Source organism: Arvicanthis niloticus, chromosome 14 (assembly GCF_011762505.2).
Source record: "Arvicanthis niloticus isolate mArvNil1 chromosome 14, mArvNil1.pat.X, whole genome shotgun sequence".
Taxonomy (NCBI): Eukaryota; Metazoa; Chordata; class Mammalia; order Rodentia; family Muridae; genus Arvicanthis; species Arvicanthis niloticus.
In genome coordinates, this window is record NC_047671.1 from 50599279 (window position 1) to 50620840 (window position 21562).

General features: G+C 41.1%; 1 protein-coding gene across 3 annotated transcripts in view; it reads right to left on the minus strand.

Moving 5' to 3' along the window:
- The window catches only part of LOC117719719 (protocadherin alpha-7), a 222463-nt gene extending 203766 nt beyond the window's left edge, over positions 1-18697 (minus strand). Inside the window, exon 1 of one of the 3 annotated variants that reach the window (XM_034517937.2) lies at positions 16158-18697. In XM_034517937.2, coding sequence (XP_034373828.1) covers positions 16158-18545 — 2388 coding nt within the window. In that variant the 5' untranslated portion in view covers positions 18546-18697. Of the gene's footprint in view, positions 1-563; positions 4833-7286; positions 11063-16157 lie in introns of those variants that run through there. The other 2 variants (XM_034517938.2, XM_076912776.1) reach the window with 2 other exon arrangements.
- Between the last annotated feature and the right edge of the window lie 2865 nt (positions 18698-21562).

Consider the following 21562-nt stretch of genomic DNA (forward strand, 5'->3'; position numbering starts at 1 on the left):
AAAGATAGCTAGAGGTTGAGCGTCTACATGTGCACATACCATGCACACATAATCTTACATTTATAATCTAAAACCACAGTGGAATAACAATTTAATAACAAAGCATGAATAACAGTTCAGTAAATGGGCCACTGATGATTTTTCTAGCACCTCCTAGAAATCCCAGTGATTCTTTCTCCACCTTTCTGTGGGTTGCAGAAATCTAAGGCAGGTCACCGAGATATTGAAGCTTTGCACAGGGATTAGTGGGCAACAAGATGGAGCAAAACACTTTAAGTGATGTAATTCACACAAGATGAAAAAGGTTGCCTTGGTACCCAGTCAGCCATAAAATAACCCAACTACTATATTTGCCAACAGACACATTTTAAACGTGGGTCGCACCACTTGTCGATTCCGTACACAATTTAGTCGTGAGAACCCACACTTTTAGTGAAAATGCCGGCGAGTGTAAAGTGCTCAACATAAAGAACAAAAATAGAAGGACTCATTTTAATGCATCTCCCAACATGAGGAAATACTGGCATATAACTGAGAATATTTTAGAGGGAAAATTTACTCACTTTGATGGAGAAATCAATGTCTGCGACAAGTTTGTCCTCTTTATCTTGATTAACTGGGCAGGGTGTAAGACTTGGGCTGAAGGCCATGAGGTCCGTCTTGGGCGGGCCTTCTCCAGAGCACACCCTCTGTCTTCTCTGCTGAGAGTATGACCAGCTTCCCACCGCGCTGGAGCACACCAGCATGGGCTTCCCAGGCCCACCCTCCGCAGGCGCTGTGGAGCACCTGAGTGCAAGGTACAGCAGCAGCGTGAGCACCAACAGGCTAGACACAGCACAGATGGCGATGATCAAGTATACGTTGACATCTACAAGCGAGGTCTCCCTACCAGCAGAATCCACCAAAGTCCGGGATGGGGTGTTTGGCGTGTGCCCACTCTCCACCAGAGACACCAGCAAGGTGGCTGTGGCTGTCAGTACCGGCTCGCCATGGTCCTTCACCAGTACTAATAGGCGCTGTCGCGGGGCATCTGTTTCATCCAGGACACGTGTGGTGCTGATCTCACCAGTATACAGACCCACGCGGAAGGGAAGGCGTCCACTGCCCGCTGCGGACTGCAACTCATAAGACAGCCATGCGTTGTAGCCAGAGTCCGCGTCCACCGCGCGCACCTTCGTCACCACATGCCCTGCACCCACTGTCCGTGATACCAGTTCACTCACTGCACTGCCTGCGTGGGGCCCTAGCAGCGTGGGGGCGTTGTCATTCTCATCCAGCACAAACACCTGCAGAGTCACATTGCTGCCCAGGGCAGGCACACCAGCATCCCGCGCGCTCACCTGGAACTGCAGCAGCTCCAGCTCCTCATGGTCCAGAGGCTGCAGCGCGAACACCTTGCCGCTCTCCGCGTGCACAGACACATAGCTTGACAGCAAGCGCTCGCCCACCCTCCGCTCCACCAGCGAGTAGGACACCAGCGCATTCTCCTGCATGTCTCCATCCACTGCCGACACTGTGAAGATGTGCGCGCCAGGCGGGTTGTTCTCCTTCACAAACACTGTGTACTCGGGCTGCGCGAATGCAGGAGCGTTGTCGTTCACATCGGCCACCTCCACAGACACGCTGGCCGTGGTACACAAAGAAGGAGAGCCCCCGTCCCTGGCAGTCACAACCACGCTGTAGTTAGCGATGGTCTCTCGGTCCAGGGCGCTGTCCAGCACAAGCGAATAGTAATTCTTGAAGGTGGACACCAGCTTGAAGGGTACCTGGGAGGTCAAAAAGCAGGTCACCTGTCCATTAGCTCCAGAGTCTCGGTCAGACACACTGATCAAGGCGATGACAGTACCAGGTGCAGAATTTTCTAACACAGGAAGTGATAGTGACTTGATGACCAATTCAGGCACATTATCATTGACGTCCACAATTTCAACTAGAACCGTGCAGTGATCTGTCATTGGAGGTGTTCCCTTGTCTGCTGCCTCTATCTGAATTTCAAAAGATTTGGTTTCCTCAAAGTCTATGTTGCCTTTTACAGTGATGTATCCACTGATTGGGTCTAAGTGGAATTTTGACAGGATCTCAGGTGACATATCCGGGTGAAAAGAATATACAATGTCCTTATTTACTCCTTCATCCAAATCAGAGGCGTCAACATCCACTACTACAGTACCATTTGGAGCATTTTCGGGTAATCTGACTTTGTAGAGTGTCTTCTCAAATGCTGGGGCGTTGTCGTTCACATCCAAGACAGTGATCTTCACTTGAGTGGTGCCAGTGAGCTCAGGTTTCCCGCCATCAACTGCAGTTATCAATAAATAATGTTCAGGAATGTCCTCTCGGTTTAAAAGTTTTTTCAGCACGAGTCCCAGAGATTTAATTTCCTCGTCTTTTCTTTTGACGTCCAAAGAAAAATACTCACTCGAGTTAAGACTGTAAGACAACAAAGAATTTGTTCCGATGTCTGCATCAGATGCGCCCTCTAGCGAAAACCGGGAGCCAAGCTGTCGAGATTCAGAAATAAACAAATTCTTTGTGGCTACTGGAAATGTTGGCGGGTTGTCGTTAATGTCCCTCACCTCCACCTCCACGTGGAAAACCTGCAGCGGCCTGTCCACGATCACCTCCAGGTGGATGCTACACTCCGCGTTCCGCCCGCACAGCTCCTCCCGGTCGATCCGAGAATTCACAAACAAAATGCCATTCTGCAGATTTACCTCCAGAAGGTCCCCGCGGTCCTTGGACGCCACTCTGAACAGGCGGGGTACCAGCTCTGCCAGCTCCAGCCCTAGATCCTGTGCGATGCGGCCCACGAAGGTGCCGTGTTTGGCCTCCTCTGGGATGGAGTAATGGAGCTGACTGTTCCCTGCCTCCCAGATTGCAAGGAGCAGAAAAGAAAGCAGAAGGCGCCGATCTTGTCTCTGAGAAAACACCATCGCAAGTCCCTTCCCAATGTTTGGTTGATCTCACACCGATCCAAGATTTCTTAAATGTTTTCAGTTTCTTGTTCTTCACATCTTAAACACCTTACCGTTACAATTTTGTCTGAGACAATGACGAAAAGGATCGTATGAATGTGTAATACCGGCTGCGTTTCTTTTATGAAGGAACTTGTGGCGGACAGCGACACCAAGTGGCTAAATGTGTAAGTATTTAATGTGTGTATTTTTCTTATATGCCTAATTTGAACTGTTGCAACATTTCTATTTTGACCTGTGATTTCCTTCAAATAGTCACCAAAGTGTTTGTTTTATCAAAACATGGTCATACAATTTCATATTATCCAGTTCTTGGTATCATTACTAATAATGGAAATTCCGGTATAACAGGTGACACCCTGTTTTCTGTTTCTCTTTGGAGTTTTCCCATTAAATTTTCACAACAGTTTTTAAGATGAATTTTAATATGATTCACTGTTTACAAGTACATACAGACTAAACAATTTAAAAGGAGCTTTAACTGATGATGGCCGAGTGAAATCTTCATTAAAGATGCCAGACATTTTATAGAAAGATAAGTCTTTGATATTTGTGACAACGAAGGCATAAGGCATGAAAATACATGATAAATGGGTGTATACGTACTAATATATGTTTTATATAATTCTGGAAATTGACAAGATATGTGGCAATAAGCTCACCTGCAATTATTAATTTAGAACATTTGTAAATCACCCTCGTGTCCTTTACTCAAACATGATATCCTTGCTAACTGTCTTAACTAGTATTTATATAAATAAGTCAGATCTCATTCATTCAGTTTCTTGCTTACTGGGGATTTAACCCAGTGCCTTGAGAACCTAGGCAGGAACTCTGCCACTGAGCTATATCCCCAGCCCAGGGTCAGTCTTACAGTAAAGTTCTTTTGTAAATAAATTTCCTGCCACAGGACAACACTGTTTAGTTGGGATGTTATACTCAGATCATACCAAGTAAGAACATTTTTAAATGTCCACATACTGTTTACACATTACAATTTGCATATATATAGATAGATATAGATATTTAAATGATCACAAAATGAAATGATTGTGGTTTTAGTGATTGCCACTCTGGATAAAATTCTCTACCAAGTAATTTTAAAAGGTTTTATGTTACTAAGTATTGTAATGTACACTCATCACAGAAAGAAAGATATAGTGACCCTCTTTCTTTGATAGTCCCTCCTAACTCAGAATGACATCCTAGGACTTAGGAGGCTAAGGCAAAAAGATTTTGAGTTGAAGGTCAGCCTAAAATCAGGACCCAGCCCCAAAATAAATAAACAAACCTAAGATATGCTCAGTGGGTAAATCACATACTGTCAAGCCCGCCAACATTATTTTGATCCCTGTGACCCAATGAGTCCTGAAAATTGTTGTCTTCTAACTGGCACAATCACACCATGGGATACATGTATACTCACACATGTACATATACACAAAATAAATAAATGTTAAAGAAAGAAAGCTTGAACACATTGTCAATTTTTAAAATTACAAAAGGAAAAATAACTTTGCAACATGAGTCACTAGGCAACATATGAAAGACTGGGTAATGAAATATTCTGAAGATCAATGTGAATTCACTAATAAACAATGAGTCCTCCAAGCATCTTAAAGTTGAGCCAGAATATTTATGGAAAGTGCAAATTTAGATATTTATGTAGAAAAAGTCCAAATTTTTGCTTATAGGCAGACCACTTTAAAGAGAAATATAGCACATAATTAAAGTATTAGAAGAAAATGTTTGCATACAAGGTCTCTGCTTCCTGTGTTTCATTGAATAAAACCCAGTGTTTAATTAACTCATAGTTTATCATCTATATTTAGAATAAAACAAGTTATAACTATTATACTGAAAATTAATGAATATTTAAATTAACCTTTCAAAAAAGAATAAGAGTTACATTAATGATATTTGCTAATAAACAGTTTCTAATAGATTCTACTGTGACAGCTCATAAAAAATTAGAGACGCAACTCTAAGTAGAGTGTCTTTTGTTTGTTCTTTTCTTATCCATTATAGGATTTTTACTGTAACTGTTTTGTTTTGAGTCAGGGTCTCACTGTATATCCCAGTCTGGAACTCACTTTGTAGACTTACCTCTGCCTCCTGAGTACTGGGCATAAATGCACCATCATGCCCGACCCCATCCGTTATAGGGTAAGAACTCTCCCCTATCAGCTGTTCTCCTAAAGTTATTTTTTAAGATTTTTTTACTTTGTATGTATGAGTGATTTGCCTACATCTATGCAGGTTTGGTGCCTAAGGGGACCAACTGGAGTTATGGATGGTTGTAAGCCATAGGGTGGCTCATAGGAACCAAATGCAGGTCCTCTATAAGAGCAGTAAGTTATCTTATTTCTGAACACTGTGTTTCTAAAAATCAACTATAGATATTACTATGTCTATTATTACTCTGATGATCATATCTAAGAAGGTTAATTTGAAAATGAAATATAAATTGTAAAACAGCATGGATTTCAAATGTATGTCAAGCTTTTCTCGTTTTCAAGGAAATAATTTCAAGACTTACCAACTCTGGGAAGATAATAGGTTTCTGGTAGAAGTAGAGTCTACTTAAAGTTTAAGATACACCCATTAAATTGCCAGCTCCAATAAAATCAGATTCCCAGACTGAGATGGGTAGTGTAAGCGATGGCTGAGGCTAAGATCAATTAGTGGCAGTAATGTATTTAGCTCATCACTATGCTCATGAATCCACTGAAAGACGGCAAATGATTCAGTGCCAGAAAACAGTTTTGGACAATTACCTCACCTAAATACACCTTTCTTTGGATGAAAAAAAGACTTTTTACACGTATAGCATTCACTGGTCAGGTCCTGTGTATTAAACACCCACTGCAGGAGTTTCTGGTGGAAATGCACCCATACAAGCCAGGCCTTCCATTTTGGGCAAACTCCAGTTCCACAAGGAACAAGCTAGCCAGATAAAAGGGTAACTCGGGGAGATGGGGAGTGTAACCAGGCTTAGGATGAGAGGTGGTCAGCGTCTTCACAGAAGGAAGCCTGAATGAATTAACCTAAAGATGCTGACACTAGGGAGATGACTGTTGACCACTCTTATGTGTCCTATATGTGTAAGTGAATACTCTTCACTTACATAAAAAAAAGAAAAGATCTGGATGCTTGACCAACCCAATTTTTGTATTCAGACAAGGTCTAATTACTCAGCCCTGTTGGCATGGAACTTGCTAAGTAGGTCAGGCTGGAACTCACAGTGATCCACCTGCCTCTGCCTCCCAAATGCCAGGATTTAAAGGCATGCTTCACCACACCCAGCCTAATGCAGTCTTTTAATGTTAAAAATTGAAGGGGATCCTTTCTCTCATTTGCCTGAAAACCTAAAATTCTTACTATTATTAAATCTTTGTATTTAATTGACCGAAGTGAGGTCATTTTCCTTATTAAGACAAGTAGAAATTTGCCAAGCATTCCTGAGTGTTGGCTTTTACTGTGATGGCCAATGATAGACACGACAGAGGCCTGGAATTACAAGTTCAAAGAGCAAACCTGAGAAATGGCCAGAGTAAAATTACACTATTCTAAACAGACTCTGCTAAGATGGCTAGAAAGCGGTGTCTAAAGACGTTCTAATATTTAAAATTCTGTAAATCATCTAATTGTGTGGGGAAGGGTTGGTCTTTGCCTTTTGTTTTTGGTTTGGTTTGGTTTGGTTGATTTTTTTTTTGACTGGATTTCACTATGTAGTTCCAGCTGTCCTGGAACTCAGTATGTAGAGCAGGCTGGCCTTGGACTCAAAGAGATTCTCTTGCCTCTGCCTCCTGAGTGCTGGTGTTAAAGGTGTGTCCCACTACACCTAGCTAATAAGTTTCTGAAAGAAAAACATTTAGGAGTAATATTGAATTAATATGCTTTGGGGCCAGTGAGATGGCTTAGCATGTAAATCTTTCACTTTGCAAACCTGGTGTCCTGTCTCAGATTTCTGCAACACACACACACACACACACACACACACACACACACAATCACACACCAACATCATGCACACCCATGATAATAAATAAATAAATATCAGGTTTCCCCTTTTTTAATTATTCAAGGACCCGTTATTTACAGAGATTTAGTTATTGAACCTACCTATGAAAGTAAGAATGTTTAAGAGAATTGTTCAATGTGCAAGAATTTGATACTTAATTCATAAGTATCTCATGACAGCACAGTGATATAAAATAAAGGTATAGCTTTAGGTCAAAGTGGTTAACAGGTGCCATAAATAATACAGAAATAGTAATGCTCTTAACAAGAAAAAAATTAAAGACCTACCTTTCCTAAGTATTCTGCCTCTAAGGGTGGTTGTCTCTCCTCTGTTGATTCCGGACCTTGGGGTAGGCTGGGGCTGAAGGCCATGAGATCAGTCTTAGGGGGGCCCTCTCCAGAGCACACCCTCTGTCGCCTCTGCTGCGAGTAAGACCAGGTCCCCACCGCACTGGAGCACACTAGCATGGGCTTCCCTGGAGCACAGGCCCCATTGGTGGGCATTGCCGAGCAGCGCAGCGCTGTGTACAGCAGCAGGATGAGCACCAACAAGCTAGACACCGCACAGATGGCGATGATCAGATACACATTAACAGTCACCAGTGATGTTTCTTGTCCAGCGGTATCTACCAACGCTCTTGATGAAGTTTTTGGAGCTTGGCTATTCTCAACTAGAGAAACTAACACTGTGGCTGTGGCAGTCAGCGCAGGCTCACCATGGTCCTTCACCAATACTAGCAGTCGCTGGCGTGTCGCATCCACTTCATCTAGGGCTCGCGTGGTGCTGATCTCGCCCGTATACAGACCCACACGGAACAGGCTACGCGTGCCCACTGTGGGTTGCAGTTCATATGAGAGCCATGCGTTGTAACCGGAGTCTGCATCCACTGCTCGCACCTTAGTGACCACATGGCCCGAACCCACTGACCTAGGCAAAAGTTCACTCACCGAGCCGCCAGCTCCCACAGCTCCATGAGGCAGTAGCACGGGTACATTGTCATTCTCATCCAGCACAAACACCTGCAGAGTCACATTGCTGCCCAGGGCAGGCACACCAGCATCCCGCGCGCTCACCTGGAACTGCAGCAGCTCCAGCTCCTCATGGTCCAGAGGTTGCAGTGCGAACACCTTGCCGCTCTCCGCGTGCACAGACACATAGCTCGACAGCAAGCGCTCGCCCACCCTCCGCTCCACCAGCGAGTAGGACACCAGCGCGTTCTCCTGCGCATCCGCGTCCACCGCTGACACCGTGAAGATGTGCGCTCCAGGCGGATTGTTCTCCTTCACAAACACCGTGTATTCGGGCTGCGCGAACACAGGAGCATTGTCATTCACGTCAGCCACCTCCACAAAAACACTGGCCATGGCCTGCAGCGAGGGAGAGCCCCCGTCCCGAGCAGTCACCACAATCTTGTACTCAGCTGTGGTTTCGCGATCCAAGGCGCTGTCCAGCACGAGTGAATAGTAATTCTTGAAAGTGGACACCAGCTTGAAGGGGATGTGAGGACTCAGAGAGCAGGTCACCTGCCCATTGATTCCCGAGTCACGATCTGACACTGAGATGAGGGCTATGACAGCACCCAGTGGAGCATTCTCTTGGACAGGTAGTGAAAGAGATGTTATTGAAACTTCTGGTGTATTGTCATTGATATCCACAAGTTTTACTGAAATTTTACAGTGCCCTGACATCGATGGGGTTCCTTTGTCAGATGCAATGACCTGGATTTCATAGAATTTCCTTTCTTCATAATCTAATTCTCCTTTAGTCCTGATTTCTCCTGAGTTGAGGTCTATTTGAAACTTTGACCGTGTGGTGGAAGACACATCATTACTAAGTGAATACACAATCTCGCTGTTTGATCCTTCATCTGCATCAGAAGCATTTAATTTAATCACTAAGGTTCCGTTTGCAGTGTTCTCTAACAACTGTACTTTGTAAACTGATTGAGGAAAAGTAGGTTCGTTGTCATTCACATCTAACACCTTAATGAGTATTTGAACAGTGCCCGTGAGTTCAGGCTTGCCTCCATCAGTAGCTACCAGTAATAATTTCACCTCCGCATTCTCCTCTCTGTCCAGAGATTTTCCCAACACAAGAAACAGAGATTGGCTTAGTTCGTCGCTTGTTTGTACATCTAGAAAGAAAAACTCACTGGGGCTGAGTTTGTAGGACAGAAGAGCATTTACTCCGATATCTGCATCAGATGCTCCCTCTAAAGGAAACCTCGAGTCAAGCAGCCTAGATTCGTGAAACTGGATAGTTTTTTCTGTCATTGGAAATAGCGGCGGGTTGTCGTTAATGTCCCTCACCTCCACCTCCACGTGGAAAACCTGCAGCGGCCTGTCCACGATCACCTCCAGGTGGATGCTGCACTCCGCGCTGCGCCCGCACAGCTCCTCCCGGTCGATCCGAGAATTCACAAACAAAATGCCATTCTGCAGATTTACCTCCAGAAGGTCTCCGCGGTCCTTGGACGCCACCCTGAACAGGCGGGGCACCAGCTCTGTCAGCTCCAGCCCCAGGTCCTGTGCGATGCGGCCCACGAAGGTGCCGTGTTTGGCCTCCTCGGGGACGGAGTAGTGGAGCTGGCCGCTCCCTGCCTCCCAGGCTGCGAGGAAAGGAAGCAAGAGCAGCAGACACTGCCTGACCTCTGGGCTCCCTCTCAAAGAAGGCATCACTTCTAGTCCTCCGTGAGTTGGTCAATTTAAATGATCATTTTTTAAATAAAATAAAATATAAATTCTAACGCCTGCTCAAATCCTGCTGCTTCTCCTGTCGTTTTATCTGGAATAACAAAGGAGCTCTGGGTGTTTTCTTTTCAAGAGAGAGATCAATCTCTGGTAGACAGCGACACCCTGTGGCTAAGCTGGTTTGAATTTTACCTTATTAACTGTAAATATGAGTTTACAGTATTTAACTGTCAATGTGAAGCTTATGCATTAATTCAGTGTAAATTTCAGTAGTGCTAAGTACAACGTTGTTGAAAATTTATCCTCTTGTAAAGCTTAAATTTTATATAGATTAGATATCAACTCCAATTTCCCTGGCCTTGACCATGGTAACGACCATTCTACTCTCTGCTAATATAAGTTTCACTACTGTGTAAGTTAAACCATAAAAGATTCGTTAAGGTTGTTACTCTGGCCTTGAGTTCTTTGTTTTCCTTTGTTTTGAAACTGACTCTTTCAGCTTACCACAATGTCCTGAAGTTTTTCCCGTGTTGTAGCATGTTACAGGATTTCTTTCCTTTTTAATGCTGAATGATTCCATTGTGTATACACAACATTTTGTGTGTCCATTCAACCATCCATGAACGTCTGTTTGCTTCTTGTAAATAGTGATGATACCAACACAGATGTACAAGTATATCTTGAATAGGCTGGTTTCAATTCTTTTGTAATATTACATTTTTTATTGCTTCTTCAAATCAAGTACAATAGAATCAATGGGTATTTCTGTTCATTGAAAATATGTTTAAATACACTTTTGTTATTTATAATTATGAGATTTGAATTGTTTGCTGGTTTCATTACCTTCGTATATAAAAATATAAGTTTTTATTTTAGGCTCACTCTCTTATCTACTATTATATTTGAATTTTCATGCAAGAAGAAAAAACTGATTTCTTGTTAGTTACTTGAGAGTATCATTATTTACTAACTTGTAGCTGGCTCCTTCATGTGTAAAAATATGAAACTCAAATAAAGATGGTGTGGGGTTATTTGAAATGAATGGAAGAATGTCACTTGGCAAAGTTTTTATCAAGCTGTTCACTTGTTACTTTGTGTAAGTTAAAATCTTTGCATTTAAGCTTTCTTAGAGGAAAACAAAATTAACTATAAAATTCACACTGTCAATTAAAAACAGCAATGAAAGATAGATTTTCCTGGAGCTAGATCATTAATAACTTTTCTCTGGATTGGGTGTGGTGGTGCATGCCTTTAATCCCAGCACTTGGGAGTTAGAGGCAGGTGGATCTCTGATTTTGAGCCCAGCCTGGCCTACAAAGTGAATTCTAGGACAACCAAGGCTAAAACAGAGAAACCTTGTCTTGAAAAACTAATAATGGCACTAACAACTTTTCTCTGAGCCCAGTATTTTAAACTTATTTCACTTAACTTTTGCAGTAAGATGAATACAACTGGAGATAGATATATTAAGAAAATAAATTAATCCTGCTTCAGACAGAAAAATATCCTATGTGTTTTCTTATTAGTGGTTTCTAGATTTTATATACATACATAAAATCAGGTATAAATACACACACATACTATATATATATATACATATATATACATATATATGATGAAAGAAGAAAACACTAGAAGAACAAAGAGGTCTAGTGGAATGAGGAAGAACAGTGAGAAAGAGAGGAAGGGAGTCTGGGGGAATTAATCAATGTGCATTATATACCTGTATGAAAATACCCTTACATAAAACAGTACTATGTACAATAAATATGCACAATGAAAATTTTAAAATAAATTTAAAGAATAAGACATAAATAATGCATTTCATTAAAATGATGTGAAGGAAGAAAACATTGAAATATTCTGAGTGGGGCAAGAACATCAATTAATGATGGAAAATCCATCCATGTTTATGTTGAATATTAAATCACAACATTACTTCATATTTATGTTTTTCCTTTATACTAGAATAACATTCTGTAAACTACAGCCACTTCCAAACTTCGTAAACCTAAACCCATGCTTTTTTACAATAGTGACTAATATTTGAGAATCATCCCCAAGTTAATAGAATTAATTAATACAAAAAACTTTTAAGCTTTATACAAGTCATTATTATAACATAGAAGGAATAGTGTTCCTGTTCTTATATCTACAATGTACTCATCTTAAACTTTGTGATCACAATGTAGTTGTGTGAAGGCATATCTAAATACATTAAGGTCAAATTTGTTTGGTTAGGGTTTTATTGTTGTTATTATTGGTTTTAGTGTCTTCATTTATTTGTTAAGGCAATGTCACTTATAGCTTAGGCTAGCCTCAAACTCGTTCTGTAGCATAGGATGGCCTTTAAATTAGAATCCTATTGCCTCCACCACAAGGATAAGTATGTGCCAGTAAGCTGAGCTCTTCCAGACAAATTTAAAAGGCTATAGGTGCTATCAAAGATATTGGGTTCTAGTCATAATTTGATGATTAATCTTTCAGTAAAGTACTCTGAGATAACTGCATATCCAGAAGAGTGTGTCAGATCTCTTAAAACTAGAGTTACAAATGGTTATGAACTACCATGTGGGAGCTGGGACTCAAACCTGTGTCTTCTGGAAGGACAGCAAGGGATCTTAACCACTGAACAACCTCTCCACTCCACTACATATGAACTTATTAATATGAAAAGTTACATCATTGTACCCTCAAATGTCAACCTTATTCAAGTTTTTCTGAGTTTAAAAAAAGACAATATTGTTTATCTTCTACTTACAAATTTTTGATTTAGCTCAAAAAATTCTATCTATCCCTCCCAATTGTTTCATCTTTTGTTTTCTCTGTGTAACCCTGGCAATCCTGGAACTTGCTTTGTACACCAGGCTGGCCTCGAACTCAGAAATCCCAAGTATTGGGATTAAAGGCATATACCACCATGCCTGGTTGTTTTTATCATTTCAATTTCTCCTTTCAGAGCATTTTCCATGGACTTGCTTTAGTTTTACTCTTCATCTGCTGTCACAAGAATTACAGTTTTCTAAGAATGATTTCCATAAAGACAAAATTTATAATATGTTTTGTTTCTAGAAAACTTGTTAAGCATGGTTGGCAGAATGTTCCATTTTTCAAAACATCACATAAAGTAGAAATTTCTGCTTTCTTCAGAGACTTAGTTGTGTCATGTGATGTTTGTCTGGGAACTGTCTTATGTTTTGCTGACTTGTGGTGTTTTTCTGAAAGCTGCCTGAAATAAAGGGCATGTGATGTTTTGCTAGAGCAGATACTTGAGAGAACACATGATGTTTGGAAAAGATGTGACTATAACCCAACAGACAGTGGGCCACAATGTGTCATTGGTTCACCTTGCAACTCTTTGCTGGTTTTCATTGGGCTTTGCTGATGCTGGTCTTCACCAATGATGCTATGGCATTGGTTCACCTTGCCTTTGCTGACTTCATAGAAAAAAAAATGTACCAAAGAACTTCTTGTGATATTTTAGTGGCTTCTTGGCAGAGCCTTGTGGTTTGTTCTGGATCAAACTGTCATTGCTGATTCATGAATGATGTTTGCAAGTGGATCAAGCTGCCACTGCTGATTGTGTAAACTGAACTGCTGCTATCCTGACAACAAAGATCTGAATCACCCCTAAAGAGCTATTTCTAAAGTGATCTACATCCTCCTTTGCCCTATTAACCTTTCTTTCCACTACCTCTGGTGTGGGGTGAGCTAGAAGGGGGGATAAGGCATTTAAGAACACTTATTAAGGTGGGTTTTTAAAAATATAAGCATAGTCACATATGGGATGATGTTTACTTTTATGAATGTGTTGGTTTGACAAAGAAAACTAAAAATGAAACATTACACTAAATCCAACACCTTTTATAATTTAATTATTACTGTAAAACAGGATAAAATGTCCTCTTGAGGCCAGGGATTTGACTACTATAATGTCAGTGTTACTGTATGCTGAGGGTTCCCTTGCAGGTATTTTCATATGCTAGGCTGTCGATAAGTACGTGTTGAGTGAATAGATGATAAATACTGAATGCCTCTCTAAAAACAATGGTCATATGTTACTAATGGATATTGCTATGGAGACATAATAATGTAAGTGAGAAAGAAAATTTTATTTGTGGTTTCTGAATATATTCTTCCCAATTGTATAATCCTACAAGGTTTATGTCACATATAGAGAAAATTGGAAGGTTATTTTTTAGCATTATTGTTCCAAAATATTATTTGGTTATTCTTGCTCAAAGATTTTTACCATAATATTAATATTTGGAAAGTTGCAGAAACATGCTTTAGACTCATGTCTTACAATGCTCTAAGCAACACTTCTCCCAACCTATCACCCCAATTTCGGGAAACTTAGCTATCGACTCATTTTAATTTTTCATAAAATATTTTACATTTCTCCCTTCCTTTCCTTCTAAGCTTTCTTATATACCCTTTCTTGTTCTTTTTTTAAATTTATGACTTACTTTCCTTTAATTGTGTGTGTGTGTGTGTGTGTGTGTGTGTGCACATGCACACCTAAATACAACCTGTTCAGTCTATATAGTGTTACTTGTATATATGTTTTCAGGGATGACCATTTGGTATTGAATAACCAGTTAGCGTGCTCTGGGGAAAACTTCCTCCTGCTCTCCACATTCTTTAGTTGCCTGAAGTTCTTGACCTAGGGTTATGGCCTCCTGAGCTTCCTTCCTTCCTTCCATGTTAGCACATCTATGGGTGTTGTACTTTTACATGGGGGGATTTTAAGGGACTTTTCAGTACATTTGTTTGGATGTTTAGCCAACAAGATGCATTCACTTAATACTTGTGTAACTTCAGAATTGAATCTAAGAGGTAAAACATTAGGTTAGAGGCTGTGGAGACAGCTTAGTGGGTAAATTGCATGTTTTGCAAGCATGAGAACCTGAGTTCAGATCCCTAGTATTTGCATACCCCAACAGTCTAGCCAAAAGAATGAGCTACCTGACTCAAAACAAAATGTACAGGATAATTGAGGAAGATAACTAACATTTACTGACCTCCACACCTACATGCACAGGTGAGTATACCCACACATACTCACATACTCCTCTCTCTCTCTCTCTCTCTCTCTCTCTCTCTCTCTCTCTCTCTCTCTCTCTCATGCACATACAACACACACAAATTTAACAAGCTCTTGACCAAATGGTTAAAAAACCAGCGAGACCTATATTAAATGTGTATGTGTATCAGTTGGTTATTAAAACTGCTGTAAAATACTCCTGAAGACATTACCCATCATCTCATTATTGCTCAGCATAATGATTATGAATCAAACTTTGAAGAGACCATTATTCTTCATCTGAACAACTGGTGTAAAAAAATTTCCCTTTCAGACTGGTGGTAGTTTCTCCTGCCTTTAATCCCAGCACTCAGGAGGCAGAGGTAAAAGGTTCTCTGAATTCGAGGCCAGCCTGGTCTATACAGTGACTTGCAGGACAGCCAGGGCAACACAAAGAAACCCTGTCTCAAAAATTTTTTCCTTTCCTTTTCTTTTTTATTTCTATACCCATTTCTAGAAAGACAAGCATTAAAGATTTGTACATAGTAAAAGTTGGTTTGGAAAAATTATTAGTATCTTTCTCTTGCTCTTTTATTTTGGATTTTAAACAGTATTTAAATTTTGATTTCTGCAAAGTTATTTCATCGAAAGCAACTTTAAATATTTAGCTAAATGCAATGGACTGTAATAAAACAAGCAAATAAAAATAGTAATTATCCTAAACTTAGGTTTTTTTCTTGCTCTTGAAAATATCATCTGTCAAGAGAATAAAATTTTCATCTAATAAAGTATCATGAATAAAAGAAAATAAAGAGTTTGGGGACATTGGCAAATAAATGGGAGGGACCCAACTGACTGGCTTGCTTAAGACACAAGTTCACATAGTAATTATTCCTTTAAACTAGGGAATAGTACCATGAAATTGTGGGATATTTTAATGTGGAAACTAAAATATCATCAACAAATATATTTTATATCATAGTGCTTAAAATTATTATTTAATTCCCACCTTGAAATTTACCAGCATAGAGAGAAAGCACAAAGGTTCTATAACCTTGCCTACAATCATTTGTGCAAAGCAAGGCACTTGACAAGAGTTGAGAGCCCATGTTAAAAGTGACCAGCCTTTCTGTACTCACCTACCATTTATGAGGCACTTGGCTCCATCCCTCACACCACCACTACTCAAAAGTAACACTAATACTACTGAATTTTTAAGAAGTATTCTACCATGTAAATAGAAGAATGGAATCATGTGTACAAACATTGTTTGTTTCCTAGCTCTATTTTGCAGCTGCAAATACTAGAGTATTTGAAAAGACAGTTTGTTACATGTCATTGAACACTCTGAATACATTCTAAGTTCCATTTAAAGAATGACTTAAAAAAATAAAGTTAAATCTAAAAAGAAGTTTGAAGCCATAGCTCCAATTTGGACTTACATTACCAGAGAGATCTGAATTTACTTCTGGGTGTTCACTTCTTTCCGCTATGTTCAAACCTGGGGATAGACCCGGGCTGAAGGCCATGAGGTCAGTCTTGGGTGGGCCCTCTCCAGAGCACACCCTCTGTCGCCTCTGCTGCGAGTATGACCAGCTCCCCACCGCGCTGGAGCACACCAACATCGGCTTCCCTGGAGCACAGGCTCCATTTGTGGGCGTCGCTGAGCATCGCAGCGCTGTGTACAGAAGCAACGTGAGCACTAACAAGCTGGACACCGCGCAGATGGCAATGATCAGGTACACATTGACATCCACCAGCGACGCCTGGGAACCCACTGCACCGGTTAATACAGGCAAAGAGGCTTTCTGAATCGGACTGCTTTCCACCAGAGATACCAACACAGTAGCAGTAGCAGTCAGCATTGGCTCGCCATGGTCCTTCACCAGCACCAAGAGACGTTGTCGTGGAACATCGACCTCATCTAGGGAGCGTGTGGTGCTGATCTCACCAGTGTACAGACCCACGCGGAATGGGCTGCGGGCACCACCTGTAGGAGGTTGTAGTTCATATGACAACCAGGCATTGTAGCCAGAGTCCGCATCCACCGCTCGCACCTTCGTCACCACATGCCCTGCACCCACTGTCCGTGACACTAGTTCGCTCACTGCGCTGCCTGTGTGAGGCCCCAGCAGCGTGGGCGCGTTGTCGTTTTCATCCAGCACAAACACCTGCAGAGTCACATTGCTGCCCAGGGCAGGCACACCAGCATCCCGCGCGCTCACCTGGAACTGCAGCAGCTCCAGCTCCTCATGGTCCAGAGGCTGCAGTGCAAACACCTTGCCGCTCTCCGCGTGCACAGACACATAGCTTGACAGCAAGCGCTCGCCCACCCTCCGCTCCACTAATGAGTAGGACACCAGCGCATTCTCCTGCGCGTCCGCATCCACCGCTGACACCGTGAAGATGTGCGCACCAGGCGGGTTGTTCTCTTTCACGAACACCGTGTATTCGGGCTGCGCGAATGCAGGAGCGTTGTCGTTCACGTCAGCCACCTCCACGGACACGCTGGCAGTGGCCCACAGCGAGGGAGAGCCCCCGTCCTGGGCTGTCACCACCACCTTATAGTCAGCTGTAGTCTCTCGGTCCAGGGCACTGTCCAGCACAAGCGAATAGTAATTCTTGAAGGTGGACACCAGCTTGAAGGGGAGGTGAGGATTCAGGGAGCAGGTCACCTGCCCGTTGACACCTGAGTCGATGTCTGACACCTTGATGAGTGCGATGACAGTATTAAGTGGAGCATCCTCTTTGATGGGCAAAGACAAGGATGTGATCGCCAGGTCTGGAGCATTATCATTTATATCCAGTACTTTCACCAAAACCTTGCAGTGATTTGACATGGAGGGACTCCCTTTATCAACTGCCTTTATTTGAATTTCATAGGATTTTGTTTTTTCATAATCTAGATCACCGACCACTCTAATTTCTCCTGAAATAGAATCCACATTGAATTTTTCTTGAATGTCAAGAGAAACGTCATTGCCAAAGGAAAACACAACTTCACCATTGACACCTTCATCAGCGTCAGTGGCATTTAACGTGGTCACTAATGTTCCATTCACTGTAGATTCTACTAACTGTGCTCTGTAGATGGTCTGGTCAAACAGTGGGGCGTTGTCATTAACGTCGAGCACAGTAATCTGCAGCCGAACTGCCCCCTCCAGCTCTGGCTTGCCCCCGTCGGTGGCTGTCAGTAATAACTGAAGTTCTGGTGTTTCTTCTCTATCTAAAGATTTTCTCAGTTCAAGCGAAAGGGATTTACTGAGTTCGTCTGTTGTCTCTACCTTCAAAGAAAAGTAATCCGTGGGGCTCAGCGTGTAAGTTAGAAGAGAATTGGCACCAATGTCTGCGTCCACGGCGCCCTCTAGTGGAAATCGTGAATCTAGTTGTCTGTTTTCAGGAATAAATATCCTTTGTTCTGGGCCTTTAAAAACCGGTGGGTTATCATTAATATCTTTAACTTTAACCTCCACGTGGAAAACCTGCAGCGGCCTGTCCACAATCACCTCCAGGTGGATGCTACACTCCACGCTGCGCCCGCACAGCTCCTCCCGGTCGATCCGAGAATTCACAAACAAAATGCCATTCTGCAGATTTACCTCCAGAAGGTCTCCGCGGTCCTTGGACGCCACCCTGAACAAGCGGGGCACCAGCTCCGCCAGCTCCAGCCCTAGGTCCTGTGCGATGCGGCCCACGAAGGTGCCGTGTTTGGCCTCCTCTGAGACGGAGTAATGGAGCTGGCCGCTCCCTGCCTCCCAGGCTGCGAGAAGCAGAAGCCAGAGCAAGAGCAGGCGCCGGGCTCTCAGGCGTCGGAGCCTGGAAAACAGCATTGCAAAAGTACTGCACCTTTCTTATCGCTGTCACTCCAAGATCATACTTTGCAACTTCATGTTTTCAGACATTTGCCTCCTCACCATTTTTATCTTTTCTCGGCTGGTGACGAAATGAAGCTTCCTCCCTTTTTAATTATCACTGCTTCAGTTCCAGCCTCAGTACTTTGTGGTATACAGCGACACCATGTGGATAACGTAGATTTTACATCCAACAATGGTCTACAATTTTGTTATTTCCAGTATATCTGAAATTGCAATTCATCAATAAAATAAAAAATTCTAGCAAATAAATAGCTAATAAAAATAACGAGGTAATTTAGTATAGAAAATGCAATAACTACCATAACGTGTCCCATATTTTCATATAATTTGGTTTACTGAAAATCGTCGCCCCACTCTAACCATCACATGCATATATCAAATGGATCTTCAATCGTTTACAGTCCCAATGTACATGGAGCATTTATTCTGGATATATTCCTCTCCCGTAAGTTGATTATTATATATGCATGTTCAATTTCGTATAAAACTTGTACATGACTTGCGAATGTCCTCCAAATCACCTTTTATAACTCCAAATTATTTACAATATCTAAAGACATATAAAAATATAAACAGCTGTTAAACTGAATCGCTTGGAAAGTAAATCCTTCCCATGGTCATCAAAGATGTTCATATATTTTTTTTAACTTCTGTGTTCATTTTTGGTTATATTCATGAAACCTATCAATCTAGACATTGCATATATAGTTTTTAGCGTGGGAGTATGCATGAAAATGTACAGATCTCCACAGACCTATTCTGTAGTGTTCTTTTCTCCAAAGTTATAAGAAAGTTTAAAATGACAACAGCTGTTTTAATGTCCTTGGATATTGTCTCGAGGGTATAAAATTCTTTATTTAAATTCAATTGCTTCAGCTGATTATTGAAAGAACTTCAAATAAGAAAAACAAATAAAAACAACAGACATATCACAGTAATAGTCCTGAAAGCAATGGGGGAACATAAGAAATGCATTTAGTCTCTGGTAGTGGAACCTATGACCTTGACCACACTTAAATACACTACAGGGCTAGAGAGGTGATTCAGCAGTTAAGAGAACAAATAACCTGGTTTCACTTCCCAGCATCCAAATGGAAGCTCACAACTGTCTGAAACTCCAGTTCCAGGGGATACAACCCCCTCACACAGATATAAATGAAGGTAATACTCCAATGTACATAAAATAAACACAAATAAATATTTAAATGAAAAGGCACTCTACAGCTGAACTACAATCCTAGCCTCATGAAAGAGTAAAGCCTGAAATAAGACAGGCAGAGAACAGAACACATATGCTTAAAAGTGAGATTTTTTAAAATACTGTAAATGTGAACCCAAGTAAGACTAGCAGCCACATTCTAGAAATAGCAATATAGACCAGAATGCAATGTGATAACACACTTTGCAGGAAAGAAGTGCCAACAAAATATTCATAACTATATTTCAAATATAAAGTAAGATAAAGGTATATCCATACAATAGTAAAAATAAAATCCCAGAGAATGGGTTTTTCAAAAACAAGAATAAGTAAGCTAGAAGATAGAAAGAAATTGCATGAGAGAGAAAAGGAAATACAAAATAGAACCACACAGACGTTCAAAACTATAACAAAACATTCAGCATTTGTCATCCTGTCCTGAGTGGAGAGAAGGAAAGGAGGTTGATAAAATGCCCAAATAAACAATGGGTTAAAAAGTCCAATCCTGGTAAACAGAATGGGGAAATAGGTAAACATGAACTATGATAAAGCCAATCAGTTGACCCAAAGCGGATGGCAGGTACAGTTCAGATAAAACAAAATACAAATAATGTCCTGGCCTGCTTCTTCCTTCATGTCCAGATAGCTGAATCTCTGATGTCTGACTCCTTCACCAAGTTCTTCTCTGTCTCTGGAAGGCCCACCTTACTATTCTGCTTTTTGCTATATGCCATAGGCTTTTTAATTTAATCAATCAGAAGGTGGTAAACAACACTGTTTACAAAATACTAAGGTAGGAAATGCATAATAATACAAAAATCGTGCATATAATCAGATCTCTGCTGGTTCAGAAATCAGCATTTGAGTAATACAATGATAATCCTTACTCAGTGCACAAAAAGATTACTTTAAGATCTCCCTCTTTTAGTCCAATAAAATATATATATGAAAAATTATGAAAACATCAGGTAAGAATTACATCCACAATGTCTAGTTTATTTGTATTTATCTACCATAGAGAGAATACTCTATCGTATCTTGGAGAGTCCAAATTTCTGTACCTAATTGGCTTTCTATCATAACTTGTATTTACATACCTAAAATATCTTCTTAGTCCTTAAATCATTTTTCTTAAATCTTAAACAACTTAAGCTTAATTGTGAGACTATAGCTATATAATCTTCAACCCCATCAGAGACCTGAGAAGAATAATTATTACCTGAGTAAAAAGGAAGTACAGCACAAACTGCTTCCAAAACAATAGAAATAACAGAGGTTAGTGGCTACCTGAACAGTCATTCAAGTTTTCTCTACAGTGTTGGAGCACCCATCCTTAGCCTACTGGCCCATTATATCTAATATATGTTTTGTGAAGCAGAAATTATGAGAGACTTGCCTTCCTAGTCCTAGAAAAGTTCAGCAGTCAACTTCCTCTGGTTCCTGCTTGTCCACTGTTTGGACAGGATGCTGTCTGCAGTTGAAGCAAGGGCGTTCTTTGACTGGTAGCTAACTTCACCACATTTGAAGAAAACTCCATAAGGAGGTTTTTGAGTCTCATCATCTTCTTTGAAGAAGTATGGGTGTGCTGCTAGGAGTAGTCTTGTCTCACTGTCATGAAAAGCTTTTTATTAGTAAAACATTTTTAAATGCCATATTTTATAGATTTTTGAGGATTTGGAGACCACCTATCTATCTACAGTATGTCAGAATAGACAAATGTTGCTTTTTTTCCTTGCTGCTATCTGCTTAACTTTGAAAACATCTACGGGAGGCT